At 42.9% G+C, this 25,300-nt stretch overlaps 2 protein-coding genes and 1 pseudogene across 3 annotated transcripts in view; 1 reads left to right on the top strand and 2 right to left on the bottom strand.

Annotated features, from left to right (window-relative positions):
• Window positions 1-9,855: 9,855 nt before the first annotated feature.
• Window positions 9,856-10,730, bottom strand: LOC139016847 (small ribosomal subunit protein uS2 pseudogene; annotated as a pseudogene).
• Window positions 10,731-11,292: 562 nt separating this feature from the next.
• Window positions 11,293-25,300, bottom strand: part of STRIP2 (striatin interacting protein 2) — a 43,176-nt gene continuing 29,168 nt past the window's right edge. For both annotated transcript variants that reach the window (XM_070423881.1, XM_070423882.1), the window contains exons 19-21: window positions 21,527-21,631; window positions 20,464-20,668; window positions 11,293-15,772 (exon numbers count right to left, since the gene is read on the bottom strand). In XM_070423881.1, the coding sequence (XP_070279982.1) occupies window positions 15,522-15,772; window positions 20,464-20,668; window positions 21,527-21,631 (561 nt within the window). In that variant the 3' untranslated portion in view covers window positions 11,293-15,521. The remainder of the gene's footprint in view (window positions 15,773-20,463; window positions 20,669-21,526; window positions 21,632-25,300) is intronic.
• On the top strand, window positions 18,477-19,010 carry LOC139016846 (fatty acid-binding protein 5-like). Its single transcript, XM_070425038.1, is given in 4 exon segments — window positions 18,477-18,631; window positions 18,633-18,659; window positions 18,661-18,747; window positions 18,878-19,010. Coding segments are annotated over 4 exon segments (402 nt in total).

Genomic DNA, 25,300 nt, shown 5'->3' with positions numbered 1-25,300 from the left:
GACCTAGGCTGCAGCAGAGGATCTAGGCTGCAGCAGAGGATCTAGGCTGCAGCAGAGGATCTAGGCTGCAGCAGAGGACCTGGGCTGCAGCAGAGGATCTGGGCTGCAGCAGAGGATCTAGGCTGCAGCAGAGGACCTAGGCTGCAGCAGAGGATCTAGGCTGCAGCAGAGGACCTAGGCTGCAGCAGAGGATCTAGGCTGCAGCAGAGGATCTAGGCTGCAGCAGAGGACCTAGGCTGCAGCAGAGGATCTAGGCTGCAGCAGAGGACCTAGGCTGCAGCAGAGGATCTAGGCTGCAGCAGAGGACCTGGGCTGCAGCAGAGGATCTAGGCTGCAGCAGAGGATCTAGGCTGCAGCAGAGGACCTAGGCTGCAGCAGAGGACCTAGGCTGCCAGGCAGTGGGCACTTGCGCCCTGCAGCCTCGTGCTGCATCGTCTAGAGTTCGTACCGCTGATGGCTCCTCGGAGAGTGGAAGGAGGTGTCCTGAGTTCATCTGGAAGCAGATTCTCCTATTCGTCGGTGGAGATCAGGATCCGAGTGAGCCCAGGACTTCCCAGTCCACTTGCTCGTCGTCCTCGGGCACCGGCGACACCGCTGCTGCCTCTGATGCCACGGCTCTCGGATCGCTTCTCAGAGAGGTTGTTCCTGGGCGTGGTTGGCGTTTCGACCTAAACGCAGGCAGTTCCGTGCCAGCTGCGATGTGCGCACCACATGGACCGTGTAGCAGAAACGTAAGATTCAGACCCAGCAGTTCTGTTCCTGCTTCAGCCTTTGAAAGGCCCTGTAAGAAACCTTCTGGTGGGTTCTGCAGCGAGGTGCCCTTTAACCCCGGGACTGCCGCTGTCCTCGGCAGAAGCTCCCGTGGCCTGTGGGCAGGTTTCTTGGTCGGAAGAATGGAATTTTGTAAAACTTTTTTTTTTTAAGTAAAAATTTTATGAAACTTGGTCTCGAAAATGCTGTGGACTTTATGACTCAGAGCCACGTGTGGAGATGGCTGATGTATGCACGCGCTGTGAGCTCCGCCAGCCGCCCTCGCCCTCGCCCTCGCCCTCGCCCTCGCCCTCGCCCTCGCCCTCGCCCTCGCCCTCGCCCTCGCCCTCGCGGCCCTGGCCGCCTCCGCGTGTGCAGTGTAACGGGCGCTGTATTTGGGGGAGAAAGAGCATGTCTTCATGATCAAAAAGATTTTAAAATAAGAAATTTTATGTCCTGGTCTTCCCAACCCTTCATTCTCTAAGGATGAATCGAAATGTCATATTTACTTTTAGCAAAACTTAAAATGCAGAAATGTATTCTAATAGAAAAAAAAAATTCCTCATATTGAGACCGCCTCTCTCCCACAAGGAAGAACAGCCATTTTCTCTTTGTTAACTCAGCTACAAACTTACATTCATAAATGAGAAAGGCTTTCTATATTGGACATATTAGAGCTCATTCCTGCCTACCGGGACCCTTAAGCGAAGGAAATTATCAGGCGGATTTACTAACTTGCCCAGTAGTTTGTACAGCTCTAGAAGAAGCCCGGCGGTCTCATGCCATTCATCATCAAAATGCTTCTGCTCTCCATCTATATCATCGCATATTTAGAGAAGCTGCTCGAAGTATTGTGCGTGACTACAGCCATTGTCCTACTCATTTCCCTAGCCCTGCTGCTGGAGTTAATCCAAGAGGACCTAGACCCTGTGACTTATGGCAGATGGATATTACTCATGTCCCATCTTTTGGCAAACTTTGCTATGTGCATGTTTGTATTGATACCTTTTCTCATGCTATCCTTGCTTCTGCGCGTACAGGAGAAGCCTTTAAAGATGCAAGTCAACATTTATTCCAATGTTTTTCCTACCTAGGAATACCAAGGGCACTTAAAACAGACAATGGGCCTGCCTATACCTCTAGAGCTTTTAAAAACTTATGCTCTACATTCGGCATCGCTCATACTACAGGAATACCTTACAATCCTCAAGGTCAAGCAATAGTAGAAAGGGCTCACCAAACTTTAAAAACACAAATTAAAAAATTACAAGAAAATGAGTTTAAATATTCCTCTCCACATCATGTTCTACAACATACTCTATTTGTAATTAATATACTAAATGTAGATTCTGAGGGCAATTCCCCGATGTACAGGCATTGGAACCCTGATCTAACTAAACCTAAAGCCCTCGTCAAATGGAGAGACTTGCTTACAGGAGCCTGGAAGGGACCTGATGTACTTTTAACCTGGGGGAGAGGATATGCTTGTATATTTCCACAGGACGCAGACTCACCTGTGTGGATTCCAGATCGTCTAGTCCGACCTTATGTCTCACCGCCCTCCGTCTCCGCCTCACCTTAGCACACCTGACCAGTGCCTGTCTGCAGATGTGCAGCCCTGAGCTGGAACAACCTGTCATTGGGAGGATCACATGTGCCTCCTTTTTGTCTGTCCTTATGTTCCAGCTTTGCCCCACATCTCCTTTCCTTTTCCTTTTTCTTTCTTTTTAAAAAAAATCTAACTACTTGTTTGCCGGTCTTTGGCCTTTCTCCTTCTTTCCTGAACACAGCCTTTTCTAGAATCTCCCTACCCTGCTGTTGCAGGAAGAGCACCTCCCTTTTCTGGGGGTGTCTGGTATATTTCCCATACATGGAGTTGTCTTGTGCCAAGAGCCTGACATCCTGGGCTGAGAAAGCCCTGTCCCGGGACTCTCATTTGTCCTGTATTGGCCCCTCTTACCCTCGTGTCAAGAGGGACCCTCTTCTTACAATCCAATTGCCCATAGCTGTTGCCTGAGCTCTCTGTTCATGCTGAGGTTGAAGCCTCATGATGGCTGGTACCATGGATCTGTCTCTCGTCCAATGGTGTGAGCTGGGCCCTCCCTGGAGAAGAAACCTGGGTTCCCCAAGATATGTGATCAATGCCGGGGCCCCACCAGCAGGCCAGGGCATCCCAAGGCAGTTGCTGGGCGTGGAGGCCACGGGGGCATAGGCTACCAAGGAGACAGAACTGAACCTCATATCACCCTGCTTGGCCCTGGAGGATGGCTGCTTAGTCAAAGACGGGTAAGATTCCTCAGGGAGGAACCACCCAATACTGGCACAGTCGCAGAGGGGCCAGCAGGAAAGAACTTGGGGGTCAACAGAGGTGGGGCACAGATCCTCACCCCCCCAACTATGCAGGGGCTTGAACACTCACCCCTTCTGAGGGAGGTCTCCTGCCCCCATGGCTGCTTCCCGCTTCCCACGCCCAGCTCAGATCGGGACCCAGGTAAAGGCAGAGAATGGCTGACAGCAGCTGCCCTCTCACTGCAAGGGGACTTGTTTCCCATTTCTACCTTGGACCACAGGGAAAGGGCAGCTGAAGGAAAGGGCTGTGTCAGGATGCTGCCTTCTTCCCTTTCTTCTCCCTCTTTTTTCTAAACACTTCCATGCCTTGTAGTTCTTTTGCTTTCTCTTCTTTTTCTCTCTACTACCCCCTATCTTCCATATCAGCTGACCCAGAGGGCACAGCTTACTCCTCCTCGGACACCAACACCACCATCAAGCACGGCCCTGATGGACCCTTTGATGCAGCCCTTCAACTCGCTGACGCTTCGGGAAGCCCATCACCAGTGATGCCGCCCGCTAGCCAGATCAACAAGGACAAGTAAACCAACAAACTTGAGGACAGCTGAAATCCCTTGACTGAAGAGGCCAGCAACCTTCTACAGGAACATGGCTCCTTGTGCGCTCCATCCACTATGTTTACAGCTATGCTCACTGTCATTGCTTGCCAGTCTTCTTCTGAGTCTTAAACGGCCCAATCTGAGAGGTGGCCACTGATTTGCATGCGCTATCATTTAAAAAATAAAAAAGGGGGAATTTGCCGGAAGCTGGTTCGTCCTTGCTGCTTGACACAGTTGCTGCAGGAAAGAAACATCTGCACAGCATATGTTTCAAGGGATCTGGCATATATAGCATATTGTTCTTAATATGTTTGCTCTCCTTAGCGCCATGTGTTTTAACCAAGAAACACCCTAACCTTTGCAATAGAAATGGACAGGATTAAAATCGACTGGTATAAATACAGATGTAACAAGACAATAAACATCAGATCCTGATCAGTTCCTAACCAGAACTTCGCTGGAGATCCTGGCTAGAGATCCTGGCTAGGCTGCTGATCAACTGAAGGCTGTCTCCATGTCATTCCTTCTTCGCCAACTCCGTCCACACCTTTGGGGACCCCTGGATCTGCTGGGGTTGGACCCCAGCACTCTCCCTTCCTCTCTGTAGAAAATCAATAAAAATATTAAAAAAGAAAAAAGAAAGCATGATTTGTCAGTGGACAGGTGGGACATAAAGTGAATGGTCTAGTGATGATCGGAACAACTTCAATGGCGGCACCATTTTCTATTGACCAAATGGCTCTTCAGACTTTGCACTGGAGAAAGAAAGCCTTAAAGGGAGGTGAGTGAGGACAGCTGCTGAGGTGTGTGGCTGAAAAGCAGGCTTCGTTATAACCCAGAGCACAGTTACTATTAGAATCAAAATATCATCGACACCGTGGCAGGGTGGCTCAGTTGGTTGGAGCGTCCTCCCATACACCAAAAGGCTGTGGTTCGTTTCCAGTCAGGGCCTTACCTGGTTGTGGATTGGATCCCCAATCCATGCGAAGGTGAGGCAACCATCAATGTTACTCTCTCATATTGATGTCTCTTTGTCTTTTTCTCCCCGCCCTCTTCCTCTCTAAAATCAAGAAACATATCTTCAGGTGAGGATTAAAAATTATACAGCCCAGACGATGTGGCTCAGTAATTGAGCATCGACCTATGAACCAGGAGGTCATGGTTTGATTCCCAGTTGGGGTACATGCCCCGGTTGCCGGCTTGATCCCCCATGTGGGGCCTGCAGGAGGCAGCCGATCAATGGTTCTCTCTCATCATTGATGTTTCTTTCTCTCTCTCCCTCTCCCTTCCTCTCTGAAATCAAGACATATGTATATATATCATTGACAACATATGCATTTTTCTTAAGTACCAGTCCACTTAAGAATCACTTCATATTTAGACTTAAGATCTGTTTATTCTACAAGAAGTGAACAAATCTTCCTGTATAAACTGGAAGATGATGTTAAATTTAGATAACTCTTCAAATTCACATCCCAGTAACACCAGTTAAATTTATCTTTTTATAAATACACATCCTTATGTCTTCTTTATTAATAGTGACATTAACTGTACTGTTCTTTTAAAAAATATAACATTACCAGAATTGAAGCATACATTCTGAAAACATCAAACTTAGAATATTCTATCACTATCTTTCTTAGAAGTTACATTTAAAAATTCCTGTTTCCTACTTTCTACTCTAGTCATGTCTTCCTCCCTCTCTCCCTCCTTGCTGGGGCTGACCAGCAGCACCCCCAGTGATAGATGAACAGATTACTCAAACACAGTTTGACTGTGAAGGAGAGAGCTCAACTACCCCCCCCCCCCCCACCCGCCCCTCCCCGCTCTAGTGGCCAGGGCAGCCACTATTGCCGGCCTCATTAGGCCTTCATTGGAATATTTATCTTTAGATCCATTCAGTAGGTGAGTAACCTTGGGAGGCTTACATTGTCCTCTAGGCAAGGGCATCCAGGGATTAAGCATGGATTCCAGTAAACACTGGGTGTCTGCATATGCACAGGCTTGTTTGGAAAGGTCAAGGAATAATTAGGGGCGCTTCCTTCGACACTCCCCTAAGTCTCCCCTAAGTCGGAATTCTGATAAACAGGGCAAGCGGCCTTCCACACACTTCCCTTTGATCAGAATGTCCTCCTGACAACTTGCCAACCAAGTCTCTTATACTCCCAACACCTCCTCCCCCCCCCCCTTCTTTTCTTTTCTTCCCTTGTTATTTTTATCTCATTAAGTTCAACAATATAGCACTGCATTCATTTTACCCATTATAGTCCTAATATTGAAGAGGGAATTGCAAAAAAAAAAAAAAAAAAGTTCTTTGAAGGTAATTTCCTCTGTCAGCCATTAGGGTCCCTGCAATTGAGAGCCTTGGGGTGCAGTGAGGCCAGTTGGGGCAGACTGGGAAGACATTATCTAGAGCAGGGGTGGTCGGCAAGCTCAGTCAGTATTTTAGGCTTTGCCGGCCTCTGTCCTCTTTTGCAAATACTCAATTCTGCTGTTGTAGAATGAAAGCATTTATAGACAACATGTAAACGAATGAGCGTGCTGTGTTCCACTAATACTATTATGGAAGCTCAAATTTGAATTTCATCACGTTTTCATGTGTCAGACAATATTTTTCTTCAATGGATTTTTCCTCAACTATTTAAGGATGTAAAAATCATTCTTAGCTCATGGACTGTATAAAAGTGTTGGTGGGCCAGATTTGGGCCATGGGTTGTGGTTTGCTGATCCCTGATCTAGAGAATTAAAATCCTATTTTTTATTCTTGCTGGGGGATTCTATGGAAGGGAGGGGAATGGGGTGGGAAATTACAATTTATTAGCAAGCATTATTCTAAGCACTGTATGCATAGTGACTCATTTAATCCTTACAATTCTAGAAGGTAGATAGCATTATCCCGTTTTTACAGACCGGGAATCTAAGAAATTAAACAACTTGTTACAGAAGAGCAAAGAAATACCAAGCACGCTTCCTAGAGAAAGGGAGGAACCCATTTATTAACACTAGTGACTAGTGGACTCGGGGAATAATTGCCAAATCAGAGTGAAGTAACATAAAGAGGCTTTGCTTTTTATAATCTTCTGGGGTCTTTGTCTTGCAGATATGGTTCTGCCCCCTTTAGTGGGGTTACAGGAAGGCCCCAGGTGTTCGATAACAACCTTCTCCCCCCCTTCGCCCCCCCCCTCGCCCCCAGGGCAGTGATACGCCTTGCAAGACCAGTTTCTGGGAAGGAGGCAATGACCTTAATTATAGGTCATCAAGAATGCACACTGAGCTTGCTGGCATGAATTCCAATTGCTAGCCCCCAAAATATCAGGGTTACATTTGAATTAGCCCTTTCTAACCTTCTCATTGTCACTTATCACACAGCAAATGGAGTTGGAGCCTTGAAAGAATAACTCACCAAGTTGGGTCCAGCATCCACACTCAATCTGGCCCATGATGGCCTTTCTGAGTAAAATACCTCACATTGTGCTGACATTTCCATAGGCCTCCACATGGAGCATCTTCGTCATGCCAGCTCCATTAAGCATTTGAACAGAAAGTTACAGAATGTTCAAAGTAGTGTTTCCATTTGAAGACAAGGGGACAGATGGCACTTCTTATTTAGTAAGGAAGTCACTGTCATCAAAGGTGTTTGAGCAGAGGTAAGATGACTTTTGCATTTTTGCAATTCCTTAGAAAGATTTTGGTTATTTTCTATAAAAGTAAAATTTTTAAATTCTTGCTTTTTGATATTTAAATCTAATCATAAAGGGGTAAACAGTCTGAACACCTCCCTGTAGCCCACTCAGGCACAATCTCATTACATTTACAGGATCTGGCAGTCTGAAAGGCCAGAGCTGCTGGCAGACTATATTTCAGATTACTTTGGCTTATTGCTATGAGAATTGAATGAATCTCCCTTAACCTCATACCATCATAACTTACACACATCCCATTCTTCCCACCTACATCTTTTCTTCTAACCTTTCTTTCTAGTTGAAAAATATTTGCAAACATATTAGGAAAGAATAATTTGACTTAATATATTAAATGTATAGTCATTAAGAGAATACTGATATAGATAGATCTCTAGGATAAATGATTTTTTTAAAAGTATAGAATAGAGTATATTGTGCTCCCACTTGTGTAAAAAAATTGGTGTGGAGATGGGTATCATGGGAATTTGCTGAAAGGACAGAAAATAGGAAAAGATATTGATAGTGATGATTTCTGAAGAATGAGAAAGGGATCTGGGGTGGGAGGTTGCATTTTTCATTGTGTACTCTGAAAAATTATTTGCTTTGTACATTTGAATTTTTATCCAAAATACCCATACATACATGAATTATTCAACTTTACACCTTTTTCCTCATGTCACAAAATCTACCCAAGCCTGAAACTCTTTACTTGTCTTTCTTTTGACTACATCAATAACCAGACATATTTTACAAATAAAAGTAACTTCCCCTGGGTCTTGCCTTATACCTCTAATAACAATAGAGGGAGAGTAAATAAATCAATATTGCTATATATTAGGTGTTTGGTGAGTATATTAGTGGATTGCATGGTGGTCCCCCAAAATACCTCGTTATGCCTGCCTCCTCCTTGGAACCTGTGCATATTGCCTTATATGGAAAAAGATGAAGGATCTCAGAGGAGGAGCTTACCCTGGTGGGCCCTACATTCAATCAGATGTGTTCTGATGAGGGAGGCAAAAGGAGTTTGGGAGAGAAGGGGAAGCAAGGTGACCTTGGAGGCGGAAGTTGGAGGGATGTGCTGTAAGCCGAGGAGTACCCGGAGCCCTCAGAAGTTAGAAGAGGCAGGAATGGACTCTCCCTAGAGCCTTTGGAGAGTGTAGTCCTGCTGACACCTTGATTTCAGACTTCTGGCCTCCAGTACCGCGGAAAAACATATTTTGTGTGTGTTTTAAGCCATTCAGCTTCTGGTAACTTGTTACAGTAGCCCTTGGAAATTAATAGTGGGAGAAAGGTACAATTAATAGCTTATGTTAGGATTTTGGATTCTATAAATGTTTATGGTTCTTCTGGCCTAAATAATACTGTAAGTTGACTATATTGAGGTACTTAGTACTCTTGTAGGCACTTTAGTTGTTACTATAGAAACTATGAAGTAGTGAGGTTCTTATCAGTGAAATAGTAGAGGCTAGATGAGCACCTGGCGAGTGCTATTAAAGGAATTCTTGGGTGGAGGTTGGATGATCTCGGATCCCTTTCAACTCAAGAATATATTTCTAAAGAAAAACAATTTTTTAAATATATATTTTTTATTGATTTCAGAGAGGAAGAGGAAGAGAGATAGAAACATCAATGATGAGAGAGAATCATTGATCAGCTACCTCCTTCATGCCCCCTTGCTGGGGATTGAGCACCAAATCCTGGCATGTGCCCTGACCAGGAATTGAACCATGACCTCCTGGTTCATAGGTCGATGCTCAACCACCAAGCCACGCTGGCAGGACTCCCAAATAAAAATTTGCTTCTAAATATTGAGGCTTAACATTTTAAGGATATTAGCATAGCCAAACATTTAGCAAATACCTTCACCTGGAGAAGGTGTTTGAAGGTATAAGGTACGTAGGACTGCCGAAGCCGGTTTGGCTCGGTGGATGGAGCGTCGGCCTGCGGACTGGAGGGTCCCGGGTTCGATTCCGGTCGGGGGCATGTGCGTTGGTTGCGGGCACATCCCCGGTGGGAGGTGTGCAGGAGGCAGCTGGTCGATGTTTCTCTCTCATCGATGTTTCTGGCTCTCTGTCCCTCTCCCTTCCTCTCTGTGAAAAATCAATAAAATATATTTAAAAAAAAAAAAAAAGGTACGTAGGACTTACCTTCTATAAACTTTGCAGACCAAGAATCCTGAAGGAATACCAGGTGATTTTCCACGACTGAAAATTCACTAGTGGAAAAATAAGTAAAATAAGATAACTCAGGTGTTTTCCAAAAATCACCAATTGGAACTTATCCATGCCAACATTTCCGACAGCATTTGCATGTTGCCGCCAATATAAACAGAGCTTTGATCTCTCCCTTTGTTTTACCCTATTTTTGAGATTACACATTTCCTTATATTGTTAAATCACCACCATAATAATAGCTCGGTGTTGATATGATAGGGGAGGTAAATTATTATTTTCACTATCACTATAATCTTTTCTTAAAGGAACACAACTTTTAGGAACTTTATTTTTCATCAACCTTATTTCCATTCTGTTAAAGAGTGTGTGGAAGAACAGCTTAAGACCACTCAGTGGCTGTTCCTATCCAGTCGGTAGCCTGCACGGTGGCGGTTGCAGGCCAGTCTTCAGTGGCACGCTGAGCTCTCCAGGCTTCAATAGGAAACTACTGTATAGGCAGAGGGCACCTGCACAACTTCAGAATAGTTTTTGACCTCGGGTGAAGCAGCAGTGACCTCAGGAGCTGGAGCTGTCCATTGACCCTGAAAAATTCCTCCTTGGTCACAGCCTTTTCAGCAGCAGCCTGCACTTCCTTTTCAATCTCTCAAGGATCTCTGTAGAAGTAGAGGTCGGGCATGACCTCCTGTGACTGTTCATGGGAGATGTTGCCATCCATGTGCAGTACTTCCCGGGCCAGCATCCAACACATCAGGCCCACTGAGTGAGTCCCCTTGTTGCTGCAAGGGCTGGCACTGTCCACACAGCGCAGAGGACTCTGTGTTACACAGAGCAATGGTGGGCAGGTTAACATAAGACGCCTCTGTGAGAAGCTGGTAGTCAGCCCTGGGGTCAGTAAACACTGGAAGTCTTGGCTCCCGGAAGGCTGCCTGGATCTGGTTAGTGAAGGTTCCAGGAGTGAAGCAGCAGCAAACTTCAGCACAGCTCGCTGGCCAGTATTCCTGGACAATATGACTGACATCAGCAGGGTTTCCAATGGCAACAATGGCATGAGCTGCCAGCAGAAGCTCCTCCCAGGTTCTCCTCAGATTGATGATGGAGGTGCCATCACTCTCCCTTTTGTAGATGGGCTGTTCCATTTGGAAGTCAAGGTTGGTGCCACCCAAGTGGGTTCCTGCTGCCAGGAATTTGAGGACATCTTCCTCCTTCATTTGCAGGACATCAGGGGCTCCGGACATTGTGCAAGTTTCCCTTTAAGTTGCATAGGAACCGAGAACACCATCATATGGCACTTCCTCTCTGGGTAGTGTGAGAAGGCACTATAATCTTTTTTTGGTGGAGAGAAAATGAGTAAGCAGGAGGAGGCCAAGAGGAAGACAAAGGTTATAATCCTATATAATAAAAGCCTAATATGCTAAGTATCCGACCGTTTGTTCGACCATTGGACCAGTTGCTATGAGGTGCACTGACCACCAGGGGGAAGATGCTCCGACCGGTAGGTTAGCTTGCTGCTGGGGTCCAGCGATCGGGACTTGGTGAGACAAGGCCAGGCACGCCCTGGAGCCCTCCCTCGGCCCCTCCAATCGTGCAACAGTGGGGTCCCTCAGCCTGGCCTGCACCCTCTTGCAATCCGGGACCCCTCGGGGGATGTTGGAGAGCCGGTTTTGGTTTCAGTCCCATCTCCACAGGCCAGGCTGAGGGACCCCACTGGTACACAAATCTGTGCACTGGGTCTCTAGTGTATAGATAATAAAATCATGCTGTAGCCATATTTACTCTAAATTTTTTTATTTTCTCTTATTGAAAAGCATCATATAAAATATGTAATTAAATACGTAGTAGTATTAAACACATGTAAGATACTACTAGTTGCTATGGAACCTACTGTGTGTTTTACAAATGTTTATATCTAAGTTCTATATTTTGTAAAATGTTACTTTATTATAGGAAACATTCTTATCACACTCATACAGAAAAGTCTGGCCTGGAATTACATTATAGGTAGAGTAGATGTTAATTGGCCATGCCTAGTATTTCTGAGATAATGGCAGGACTTTCTTAGCCCCTGAAAATCACCCTAAACACACTTATCACCTAGCTTCCCAGAGTGCCAAGAATTGCAAAGTTCATACTTGATCTAGCCTGGATGTTAAGGTAGTTACTTAGCTCATTATTTAGAGCAGTAATGAGATTAAGGTCATGACTTTATTGTATGAACCAGTATCATTTCCAGAACCACAGCTGCATTCCTAATCTCAGCTAGTTTTATTGTAAATATGGGTCATCTCCAGAAGGACTAGAGGGACAAATTCAAAACTCACCACCACTAGTTGGGGGAGAAACAGTGATTATTAGAATGATTATTAGAATGAAGAGCTGGGGGAACTGTGAACAAGGAAAGACAGAAAAGCACAACTAAAAATATCAGCATAAAGCACTGAAATGGGTGGTTTCACATGCTCGCTGGAAATGTCAACCTTCTCAAGAATCGCTAAGAAAGTCTCACTACCAGTCTCGGGCGCTCACTGGGAAGCGGCAGTGACTAAGTGTCTGGCAGTCTGGTTGCAACTGCTTCCCTGTGAAGTGTGCTGCTCTGGCCCAGTGGTTGGCTTGTCCATGTTAACTGCTGTAGGCCAATGGCATAGGATCAATCTGACCTGTGCCACATCCAAGCAGGAACTTTAAATGTGCTTGCGTGGTACGGTTTGGTCTCTTGCTCTTGCCCTTCACTACGAGAAAAATATGTCCCAGGCAGGGGCTGTTCTATCAGCCTAGGGCCAGAGGAAGACGTGTGGAGCAGAGTCAATCTAGCAGAGTTCAATCTGAGTTGAGTAGAGCTGCAGCTGATTTGTAAACCCATGAACAAGAAATAAAGGCTTTTGCCGTAGCCGGTTTGGCTCAGTGGATAGAGCGTCGGTCTGCGGACTGAAGGGTCCCAAGTTCGGTTCCGGTCAAGGGCATGTACCTTGGTTGCGGGCACATCCCCAGTGGGGGGTGTGCAGGAGGCAGCTGGTCGATGTTTCTCTCTCATCGATGTTTCTAACTCTCTATCCCTCTTCCTTCCTCTCTGTGAAAAAATCAATAAAATATATTTTTTAAAAAAAGAAATAAAGGTTTGTCATAAATTACTAAGATTTTGCAGTTGCTTATATTAGTCTCCTCCCAGGGAATACTAAAATAAGACTTTATATATTCATCCTCTTTAATTATATCCTTCCTTTCTATATCTGATATGTCTTTAATATTCTCCTTTGTTAAAGAATTTGAAGACCAAGTTTCTAACTCCAGTTGAATTTTTTTATTAAAGTGCATCAGTAAATAAACAGTGTTAACAATCAATACAAGCTTTACTGAAATATTCACAAATAAAAATCCTCTACTTGCCCCACCAGCGTGGCTCAGTGTTTGAGCATCAACTTATGAACAAGAAGGTCACAGTTCGATTCCTGGTCAGGTCACATGTGCTGGTTTCGGGCTCAATCCCCAGTAGGGGGTGTGCAGGAGGCAGCTGATTGATGATTCTGTCTCATCATTGATGTTTCTATATCTCTTTCCCCCTCCCTTCCTCTCTCTGAAATCAAAAATACATATTTTAAAATCCTCTACGTAATGAATCACTCAAATGATGTTCTTCTATGAAGTAACAGTAATCACGATTGGAAGCTAATTAATCTGAATTTATTCCTAACCACACACATGGATTCTCAAATTGGGATATTCAACCTGGTTACCTTAAGGTATGGGGCTGGCTGTCAATACCTGAATGCCAGTCCCAGCAAGTCAGTGGAAAAATGATGCGATTTGAAACTAATCATTTATTCTTGGTGCCACAATTTCTCCATCTGCACTGAGAATTAATCTTCCCTTAGAGAAGATTTGTAAGAAAGTATGAAATGTTAAGACTTATCATACTTCTAAGCCTCAGAAAGCATTCACATGCATATTTTAAATGTATATATATTGATTTCAGAGAGGAAGAAAGAGATAGAAACATTAATGATGAGAGGAAATCATTGATTGGCTTCCTCCTGCACGTCCTCTCCTGGGGATGAGCCCACAACCCGGGCATGTGCCCTTGACCAAAATCGAACCGGAGTCCCTTCAGTCTGCAGGGGCACACTCTATCCAATGAGTCAAACCGGCCAGGGCAACGTGCATATTTTTAAAAGGGCAACTTATTTGTACTTGACACAAATTAATACTATGTGGCTTTAAACGAAATAGATCGATGACTGCTCTTTCTTTGAAAATTATCTTTTTACTGCAATCACATTAAAATTATAGTTTAATAGGGTTCACAAGGATATGCTGAGTAAATTATTTTGATTGCAATGAGGACTACCATCCTATTCAGGCAAAATGTACAAAGTATTTAAAGGAATGTCATGCGTTACATATTTACATGGCCCATCCATAGAAACAGAAATCCTGCTCCCTGACAGTACAGGGAGGGGAAAGCCAAGCTTTGATTGGTTTGTTATAGTTCCTTGGGACATGGTTTGAAACTCAATCATGACTCCAGAGAGGCCGTGGCTGACAAAGGACAGAGTATAAATAAGCCAATTTTGATCAGATCCCCTGGTACGATTAAATGCCTGGTGCTGTTATAAAACAGATTCAGTAATGTCTATGTGGGGGGAAGGAGGATTTAAAGTACAAAAGCTTGAAAATATAGATGACAAATGTGGGACTAGAAGAGAAATAAAATGATCCTGATTGAATCAGACTTTTCTAAAAACCTTGTTTCTATGGGAAGTATGTGATTCTGCTGTAAGAGAAGTTTAAAGAGGTTGGTACAACAACCCTTATATTTTCAAAGAAATGTGCAATACTTTCAGGTAGAAACAGTATTGCTAAATCTCCACATGACACTTTGAAACCACTAGCAGGAAAAAAGAAAATAAAATCATTATTAATCAACATAGAAGAAAAATGGTAAGCTGTCTTGCTGTTCAATAACTGATCATGCACATGGACATGCCATATTGATAAATAAAATCTATAGTTAACTGGTCATTTAAAAAATGAATTGGATGAAAATGAATTTCTGCAGTGTACTCAGACATTTTAAGACTAAGGTAGTTTCAGAAAAAAACATGGAACATCCTTCGAGGAGGCCTGTTTTGTGCTGGTTGTGACAGAGCACTCCATGCCTTATACAGAGTTCACAAAAAAATAATATTCACATTGAACATAGATCTCTTAGAGAATAAAGGGAAAACACTTTACACAATATACCTTTCTATAACATGCAGTGACTGGGTAATAGTAAATCATCATCCTTTACAAAGAAGGTGCAGGTGCTCCAAAATTAGAGTTAATGACTTTAGAAAGAGGTGTCAAAATTTTAATTCTCACCCAAGGATATGTTTTTCATTGATCAGTTGCTTCCTGTAGGTGCCCCGACCAGGGATTGAACCAGCAACCTGGGAATGTGCCCTGATGGGAAACGGAACCCGAGACCTCTTGGTGCATGGGATGACCCTTTAACCAACTGAGCCACACTGGCCAGGACTAGTGTCAACATTTTAAATAAAAAAAACAACTTAATTTCAAAGTTGGTTTTGCCAAACCTCTGGTAAGTCCTAGGAATACAGGGTGAGCAAGAAGAAAATGTTCTCCCTCTTTTATGACATGCACCTCTCATTACCATGATGAATGCCATGGACTAAATGCCATCATAAACTTATTTGCACACTTAGGGCCAGCAAAGGCCAGGCTGGTTCTAGGTAAAACTAAGCAGAGCGCAGTCCCACAAAAGAGCATGTGAAGGACTGATCCAACGGGAGATTTCCAAGGTCACCTGGCATCCAAATGACCCCAGAGTGAGTTCATCAAGTTTCTGTGATTCAGAATCCTGCCTTGCACTGTCTACAGGTCACCCTGAACCCACTGGATGTCCTTGGACTGGGCTGCTCTCCCCGGGACAAGTATTTCTAGAACTGGAAGCGAAGGCTGAATGAGCAGAGCAGGCAGAGCACCATTTATCGGAGCCAACCTCCATCTAGCAGATGCTTGTTGACAAGAGCTTAGTGATTCTGGAGCAGCTCTTCCCAGCAGATGGGCTGTGAAAACACCTCTCTTTCCAGCCAGATCTCATAGGAACAGTGGAAATCCTCAGGCAGATCCAGCCTCTGCCCCAGCACACTCTGCAGGCAGTTATCCACAGGTGAAAACTCCGAGTCCTGAGGCCTGTCATACCGGCGGCTATTAAAAGCCTCAATATTGGCCCTCAAGGTGCATTCTTCTGCCTGGAAGTCCCATGGCCTGGCATCGATGTCTGGTGGGAGGAGAGAAGGAAAAAGATGTATACAACTTAGGACACTGCTCCCCTTACCACAGAGCAAGGTCTATAGCAGTGATGGCGAACCTATGACATGCGTGTCTGAGGTGACATGCGAACTCATTTTTTTTGGTTAATTTTTCTTTGTTAAATGGCATTTAAGCATATAAAATAAGTATCAAAAATATAAATCTTTGTTTTACTATGGTTGCAAATATCAAAAAATTTCTATATGTGACACGGCACCAGAGTTAAGTTAGGGTTTTTTCAAAATGCTGGCACGCCAAGCTCAAAAGGTTCGCCATCACTGGTCTATAGGATACCAACAATGGAACTGCCCAGAATTTCCTTTTCTGTAAATGAAAAAAGTAAGTAAACAACATGCTGCCACTCAGGTTTAAAAAATACATACGTTAAAAAAATACCCACATACGTACGCTTACATACACAGACTATCTTTGGAAGGATAGACTAGAAACTGGCAACAGTGATTACCACTGTAAGGACCCTGAGGGAGGTATCTTTTATTTTATTTCCTTTTCTTTATTTCACTTTCTTACTAGTTGTATGTTTGTAAGTAAGTCCTCACTTAACATCATTGATAAGTTCTGCAACACAACAAGGGACACAATTTTAACATAGGCTAATGGATACAAATGAGTTAGTTAGAAAGGCATCTCATCAATGTTATAATGAAACAACGTTGAACAAAATGATGCTATTTGAGGACCAGCTGATTATATTTTCAAAATGGCAACTCAGTTCCCTTCTTGAGCTTTCCTCAGGGATGAGAGTTTCCCATTTGAATGGAATCACCAGCTCTGAAGGAATGTGAAGAGGCAGGAAGGGGTACAACAAGAAGAACTAGAATGAACCAGTTATTAAAGACTTCCTGATTCCTGGGACCTCCCCCAGCTTATATTAATATTAGGAGATTAAGTCTTCCGTGGAGGTGAAAACAGAAAACAAATAATCTACTTTGTTTCTATTTATCCCACTTAGACTCTTATTTCAGGGCCAGAGACACACATTTCCCAGATCTCTTGTTCCCACACTCAATGGTTTATCATAAGTAAGTGCAGTTAGGATTTCGGCTCATGAGGCAGCAACAACAGATGTGCCATTTGTAGGATAAAACATTTTCATATTTTAAAAATCGATGAGAATTTAAATAGTTAATTGTGCTTTATGTCTTATAGTAGAAGTTGCATCCTGACTTGTTATCTGCTAGTCAGATGCTTCCCTTAATTCTCTGCACTTTTTACTGCAGCATCCTCTCAAATTCAGGCCCGTCACAAATCCCAGCAAAGACAAGTCATTAGACATCTTGCCAAAAACCATTAAATGCAATCATGCAAACAATGCTCAAATCGCACTACAACAAACGTCAATACAATTAAGAAGCTCTCCAAAATATATTCTTCCAAACTCTAGTCAATCTTAGCATAAGTCTTGGTAGGTTAAGTAGGTATTACAATGTATTACAATATGCAGCTCCCAACATGGTCTAGAATGTACTACAGCCAAAAAGTTTTAAATTGAATTCATCAAACCTTTAGATCTAACTTTCAGTTTACAGGTAATACCAGAGATAGAGCAGAGATTTTCAACTGGTGCTGTAAGAATTTTTTTTTAATTTTGTTTTATTGCTTATAGTATTACAAAGAGTATTACATATGTCTCCTTCCCCCCCCCACCTTGACCTTCCCCCAGCCTCCCCTGCCCCCCAGTGTCTTGTGTCCATTGGTTATGCTTATATGCATGCATACAAGTCCTTCGGTTGATCTCTTACATAAGAATTTTTAAAACATGCAATACCTGACTATTTAGCCATTGGCACTGACCTCTTTTCCCTTAGACTTTCAAATAAAAGAATGACCACGGCCAACACAACAATAGCCATCCAGTGTGAATGAATCAAAATTATACCTATTTTTGTCAGATGCACAAAGAATATATTTTTTGGTGTGCTGGAGAACTTTAGTAATTAGTGTATGTGTGCCATGTGATGAAAAAGGTTGAAAATCACTGAGATGAGGAATAAGGTAAATGACACCACAAAGAAGCAAGTAGACAAATCCAAACGGTAGATAACCTGCAGGAAACTTGTCCTAGTTCTTCAATTAGTCAGTGCTATAGTTGGGGGTGTGTGTGTGCGGGGGTGGGGGGGGCGGAGAGTGGAATGGCAACTAGCTTCAAAACTAATAAAAGGCTATAACAACCAGATGGAATCTGTGGTCCTGGGTTGGATTATGACTTGGAAAAATAGCTTTCAAAAACATTGGGTCAACTGGGGATTTCTGAATACAGATTTGATTATTAGATGAAATTTTAAAATGTAGTGATATGGAAAGGTGGAGATAATACTAATTAAAAAGAGATTATAGCCTTGGCTGGTATGGCTCTATGGTTAGAGTGTAGGCCTGTGGACCAAAGGGTCTCAGGTTCGATTCCCAGTCAAGGACACGTACCTGAGTTACAGATTCCATTATGGGCCAGTTGGGGTGTGTGCAGGAGGCAACCAACGTGGCTCTCTCACAACGATGTTTCTCTTTTTCCCTTCTTAAAAAAAAATCAATGAAAAAAAATATCCTGAGGTGAGGATAAACATAAAAAGAGATGATAAAATAGCAGGTACAGGCCATGTTCCTGGCATCAAACTCTTCTAGGCTCAGGCTGGCCACACGTCTCCTGCACACACATGGCCACCATTCAGCAGCTGCTAGGAAGACGGTGCTTAGTGGGGAGCTACGGCTTCCAGGAGCCCCTGAAGGAACTAGGAGTGGGAATGGCTCTGCGGAAAGTGGATGCCATGGCCAAACCAGACTATGTCATCACTTCTGGTGGCAAAAACCTTAATAAGAACTGAGAGCACATTGAAAACGACAGTTCTCAGGTAACCTGGGAGAGAAGTCTGAAGAAACTACAGCTGATGGTGGAAAAACTCAGGCCGTCTGCAACTTTATAAATGGCACATTGTCGTCATCCCAATCCACCAAGGCTGCGGGTCCAATCGCAGGCCGGGCACATACAAGAACCAACCCAGGAATGCATAAATGAGTGGAACATATCAATGTTTCTCTCTCTTTCTCTCCAAAATCCGTCATTGGTTCAACATCAGGAATGGGATGGGAAGAAAAGTACAATAATGAGAAGATTGGAAGGCAGGAAATTAGTGGTGGAATGTGTCTTAAACAATGTCGCCTGTACTCAGACCTATGAAAAAGTAGAGTAAAAATTCCATCATCCTTCTGGACAAGAACTAGCTGTGAGGATAAACAAGCTCAGTTCAAGGAGCAAATCTCTCCAGGCTGTTTTGTTTTTCATCACTGTGTTCAGCTACCTTTATCGCAAACATTTTGCGTACAACTATTTCCGAGTGCTGGTTTAATTAGGATCAACCCTTTGGTTAGAAAATAAATGTATTTATGCTAAAAAAAAAAAAGCAAGTACAATCTGCTTTCATTTTTAATAAAAAGTATATATATATATGAATGAAAAGAAAAAGATCTGGAAAAATATACAATAAGATGTTAACGATGGCAATCTTCGGGTGGTACAAATATGGGTTAAATATAGTAATATGTTGCCAAAACCGGTTTGGCTCAGTGGATAGAGCGTCGGCCTGCGGACTAAAAGGTCCCAGGTTCGATTCCGGTCAAGGGCATGTACCTGGGTTGCGGGCACATCCCCAGTGGGGGATGTGCAGGGGGCAGCTGGTCGATGTTTCTCTCTCATCGATGTTTCTAACTCTCTATCCCTCTCCCTTCCTCTCTGTAAAAAATCAATAAAATATATTTTTAAAAAAATGTGCCCTGGCCAAGTAACTCAGTTGGTTGAAGCATATCCCATACACCAGGGTTGATTCCTGGTCAGGACACATACCTAGACTACAGGTCTGATCCCCAGTCAGGGTGTGTGCAACCGATTGATGTTTCTATCTCACATTGATGTTTCTCTCTCCCTCCCTCCCTCCCTCCCTCTCTCTCTCTCTCTCCCTCCCCCTGCCCCTCTCCCTTCCTCTCTCTAAAATCAATAAAAATATATCTATATTTTAAAAGTTTGCTTACTTGTATTTTCTAACTGCTTTGTAATAACAAAAGGTTATTTTAATTTTAAAAATCTCTCAGAAAGGAAAAAATAATAAAATAAAATAAAATAAAGGGAAAAAAATCTCTCAGAGAAACCTGTCATTTAAAGGAATGTTTTGGCCCTAGCTGGTTTGGCTCAGTGGCTAGAGCGTTGGCCTCCAGACTGGAGGGTCCCAGGTTTGATTCTGGTTCAGGGCACATGCCCGGGTTGCAGGCTCGATCCCTGGCCAGTAGGGGGTGTGCAGGAGGCAGCCAATCAATGATTCTCTCTCATCATTGATGTTTCCATCTCTCTCTCTCCCTCTCCCTTCCTCTCTGAAATCAATAAAAATATATTAAAAGAATAAAGGAATGTTTTTCAAGGGGGTAATTATCTCTCATTTTAACTATTTAATAAAATGGATTTTCATAGGATGGGGTACATGCTGGACTGGAGCAGTGCCTTAAAGTTTGTTATATCAGCACCTAACCTATAATCACATATTTTCTTATGCAAAATATGTAACAATTCATGCCACGAGAGTAGAGTAAATGTTTCTTTGGCTCTGTTTCAACACCAGGCAACTCGTGGATGTCGAGAGCTCTGAGAGTACTCACCATTCCCGTAAGCCCAGTCATCATTCATACGGTGGCGCACTTTCTGGTAAATGGCCGACATGGTTTTCATGTTGCTTTTCCTCCACTGGCGCCCCAGGTACTTGGTCTGTATTTTTAGCAGCTTCAGGACATAAAGTTGCAGCATGGCCTGTTTGACCTTGAGGGCCCGCTTTAAGATGGGAGCAGATTTAAATACCACCAGCATCTGCTCATTTAAAGAGGGATGAGAGTGAAGAAAGACAAATAAAAATATAACGTTACTTGGCGTTCCCAACTCATAGACAAATTAAGCTAAACCTGGCTGACCTGAGATTACGCGGGGGAGCTTTTGGAAATCTATGGTCCAGGCTCCACTTAGATTTAGTCTTCAAGGAGGTCACTCCATTTCTATTTTACAATTAAAAGTTTCTGATGTCAGTATAGACCTGCCTCATTCTTTTTCATTGTTAGGATAAGGTTGTATTATAAGGATACACCATAAGTTATTTAACCAGTTGGTCCCGTCTTAATGAGCATTTAGGTTGTTTCCAATCTTTCATAATTACAAACAATGCTGCAATGAATAGCCATAGAGCTGCATCGTTGGGATTTGTGAATATAGCTCAAATAACAATGCTAACTTCCCTACCAGAGAGGCCCTGAGGGAAGATCCACATCCAGCTCTCTAAAAAGCAATGTAAATATTTACATTAGAATAAATGCCCAGAATTAGAAGGGGCTAAATTTTTTCAAAATATATTTTTATTGAGTTCAGAGAAGGGAGAGGAAGGGAGAGATGGAAACATCAGTGATGAGAGAGAATCATTGATCGGCTGCCTCCTGCACGTCCCCTGGGGATAGAGCCTAAAAACCCAGGCATGTGCCCTGACCAGGAATCGAACCTCCTGGTTCATAGGTCGACACTCAACCACTGAGCCACACTGGCTGGGCAGGAGGGGCTAAATCTTACATAGCATTCAGTGTGTGTCTATAGAGCTTACAAAGCAGGAAGTCCATACAAATTAACTGAAGATTTTAAAAACTCAGTGAGATGGACACCTCCATGATCAGAAGTCCCACTCACCATGGTTCTGGAATGCTTCCATTTGGTCAGTTTATTGAGCAGCCTCAGAAGGTTGATGCAGGAAAAGAGGTTCCTCCAGCAGAACTGGTTGTTGTCTCCAGCTTCCTGTAATAAGGCATGCCCGTCATAATCTCCACACCCATAAGACTTTTATTTCCATAATGCCTGAAGTCGCTGTTGGTCAATTTAGATGAGGCCTTCCATATAAAATGCTACCTCCTCACTATCCTGCTTTTCACACACTGAGGCCAAAACATGTAATATCTTTTATCTGGTTAGAAACATGACACACGAACATAGGAACTTCATTCAAGCAAGCTTTCTTGTGTAGCTTTCTAATTTAGGATCAAAGAAGAGATGCTTTCTACCCCATACACTTTGCACTTACATAAGCTATGTTTGTAACTGCCAGGAGTTATTCTGGTAGATTTCAAACTATGGTGGATGGGTCTGGTATTCACTGTGGCTGGATTTTTTAAATCAACCCCACCTTCCTTTATCAAACCATATTGCAGCAAATTGCTTAATTCTCCAGCACGGAAGAAAAAATGGCAGATGGTTAATTCTAACCAGGTGTTTCTCTTGTATGTTTCTTGATAACAAGAAGTAACAGATGGATGTCAGATTAGAAACAGGTATATACTCAGAAACATCATTCAGGGACAAAAATAGAGTCCTTACGGATTTTTCTTTTTTTTAATATATTTTATTGATTTTTTACAGAGAGCAAGGGAGAGGGATAGAGAGTTAGAAACATCAATAAGAGAGAAACATCGATCAGCTGCCTCCTGCACACCCCCTACCGGGGATGTGCCTGCAACCAAGGTACATGCCCTTGACCGGAATCGAACCTGGGACCCTTGAGTCTGAAGGCCAACGCTCTATCCACTGAGCCAAACCGGCTAGGGCAATCAATGTTTCTTTTTCTCTCTCCCTTTCCCTTCCTCTCTCTCTAAAATCAAATTTAAAAAACCATTACTTAGCCCTAGCTGGTTTAGCTCAGTGGATAGAGCTTCAGCCTGCGGAGTGAAGTGTCCTGGGTTCGATTCTGGTCAAGGGCACATACCTCGGTTGAGGGCTTAATCAGAGAAAAACTTTAAATGTTATTTAAAGACTATCCTATACACTTAAAAAAACAGTACATTTTCTGTTTATAATTAATTGAGCCTGAAAAAGAGATAAATCTTACTCATATAAATATTAGTCTTTTCTGAGTACAGAAGCCATCAGTTTAGACAAATAAACCATTATATTGAGCACCTATGTGGAGTAAACGTGCTAGTTACTTAAGGCTGTTTACATAAGTTCACACAAACAATACAAAACAAACTGTGGTTACCAAATGAGACCACCAGGTGCCACTGTTGCTTCATAGAAAGGAGATGAAATACCGACCATGAATTTGTATTTTATTAAGACTAGACAATGCTTTCACCCACTCTTGCATAAAAATAAAGTCTTCTCAGAAGCATTACAATTAGCTAAGTAATTTTATGCTTATATCCTAAAAGGTCATTCTGAAGAGATACAGAGAACACACTGTACCAAGAAACAGATTCAGGCCCTGGCAGGTGTGGCTCAGTTGTTGGAACACTGTACTGTACACCAAAAGGTGGCGGGTTTGATTCCGGTCAGGGCACATACCTGGGTTGAAGGTTTCATCTTTGGTGGGGGCATGTATTGGACACAACCGATCAGTGTTTCTCTCTCATATCCATTAAAAAAAATAGATTTAGGTCATAAAAGCTAACTATTTTCAAATACCCTACTAATAGAATTTTAATACTATCCATGGGCCACTTGTTTCTCATTCCAACTTTGAATGGCAGGGATGTAGGTCTCCACCCTTGCTCTGCTACATTCAACTGTAAAATTTTGGCAGTTACTTACTTCTCTATCCATAAAACAGTAATACCAACCTCATAGTTGTTTTAAAGATTGGCTAATATGATGAACATAAACAGGGTTAGACACTTATGACCTCTCTCTGCAAGGGTAAGGCGCTCCTCTTGGCTGCTGAGACCACATCTAAGTAAGACAGCAGTTCTGCCCTGGTGCTAAAAAGGGTGCTAGACTTAGTGTCTCAGGACATGGGTCTTTCTCTAATTCAGGGTCTGAATAAAGCATGAACCATGAAAAGTCATTTTGTTCAATGGACATTTCTCATCTTTGAAATAGAGGTTTAGGCCAAATAGCTCTCATGTCCCCTCCAGCCAAAAATCCTATGGTTCTATAAAACCTGTACCATAGAAGGTATCATTCTGTTTTTACATAATAGACTTTAAAAATATATTTTTTTATTGATTTCAGAGAGAAAGGGAGAGAGAGAGAGAAACATCAATGATGAGAGAGAATCACTGATCGGCTGCCCCCTACCCCCCCCCACCCCCCCCAACACACACACTGGGGATCAAGCCTGCAATCCGGGCATGTGCCCTTGAATCAAACCTGGGACCCTTCAGTCCACAGGCCAATGCTCTATCCACTGAGCCAAACCAGCGAAGACCATAATAGAATTTTTTTTTAAATATTTTTTTTTTATTGATTTTTTACAGAGAGGAAGGGAGAGAGATAGAGAGTTAGAAACATCGATGAGAAAGAAACATCGATCAGCTGCCTCCTACACACCTCCCACTGGGGATGTGCCCGCAACCAAGGTACATGCCCTTGGCCGGAATCGAACCTGGGACCTTTCAGTCCGCAGGCCGACACTCTATCCACTGAGCCAAACCGGTTAGGGCCATAATAGAATTTTTGATGCAACATTTTGCAAGTATTAAAGTTGGGGTTGTGGTACACATGGGTGTTGTCATCTGGCCACTCATCACTTATTGAGCTCCTTCTATATACCAAACATGATGCTAGACTCTGGTGATATAAAAATGATGATGCACTAAAACAATTTTCTTGAGTAGTGTGATTATAGAGCTAGTAATTAGACTCCTTACTAAATGAATAGTGTCGTTAGATTACATTTAGACAAGTACCACATACTCCATTCCATTTTAATCACCCCTTAAATGCAATCCTGTTTGTTTGCATGAAAGAGCTTTTAAAATGGTAGATAAATAAATAAATAAATAAATAAAATAAAATAAAAATGATGATAATACTATCTCTTACTTCAAGGACTTTTCAGTCAAATAGAGAAACTGATATAAATTACAATGCAACGGGGTGAGGGTAGGGACTGAAGAATACCTAATGAGCTGTGGCAATACATGATGAGATAGACACTTGGTCTTCAATGTGCTATTCATCAGTTTCATGCAATTAATAACTCTGAGGGCCTTGGCCAGATTGGCTCAGTTGGTTGGGTATCGTCCCATGCATCAAAAGGTCCCTGGTTCGATTCCCAGTCAGGGCACATGTCCAGGTTGTGGCCTCCATCCCTACTAGGGGGATGCAAGAGGCAGCCTATCGATGTTACACTCTCACATCAATGTTCCTCTCTCTCTCCTTCACCCTTACTTTCTCTCTAAAAATCAATTAAAACATGTATTTTTTATTTTTTTAAAAAATATTTTATTGATTTTTTACAGAGAGGGAGGGAGAGGGAGAGAGAGTTAGAAACATTGCTGAGAGAGGAACATCGATCAGCTGCCTCCTGCACACTCCCCACCGGGGTTGTGCCCGCAACCAAGGTACATGCCCTTGACCGGAATTGAACCTGGGACCCTTTAGTCCGCAGGCCGACGCTCTATCCACCGAGCCAAACTGGTTAGGGCAAAATATATATATTTTTAAAAAGAATAACTCTGAGGGACTTTTCTG

Source organism: Myotis yumanensis, unplaced genomic scaffold, assembly GCF_028538775.1.
Source record: "Myotis yumanensis isolate MYYU_CA2020_CCGP unplaced genomic scaffold, mMyoYum1.0.hap1 SCAF_9, whole genome shotgun sequence".
In the NCBI taxonomy this organism is placed as follows: domain Eukaryota; kingdom Metazoa; phylum Chordata; class Mammalia; order Chiroptera; family Vespertilionidae; genus Myotis; species Myotis yumanensis.
This window is presented reverse-complemented; position numbering and strand designations above follow the sequence as displayed.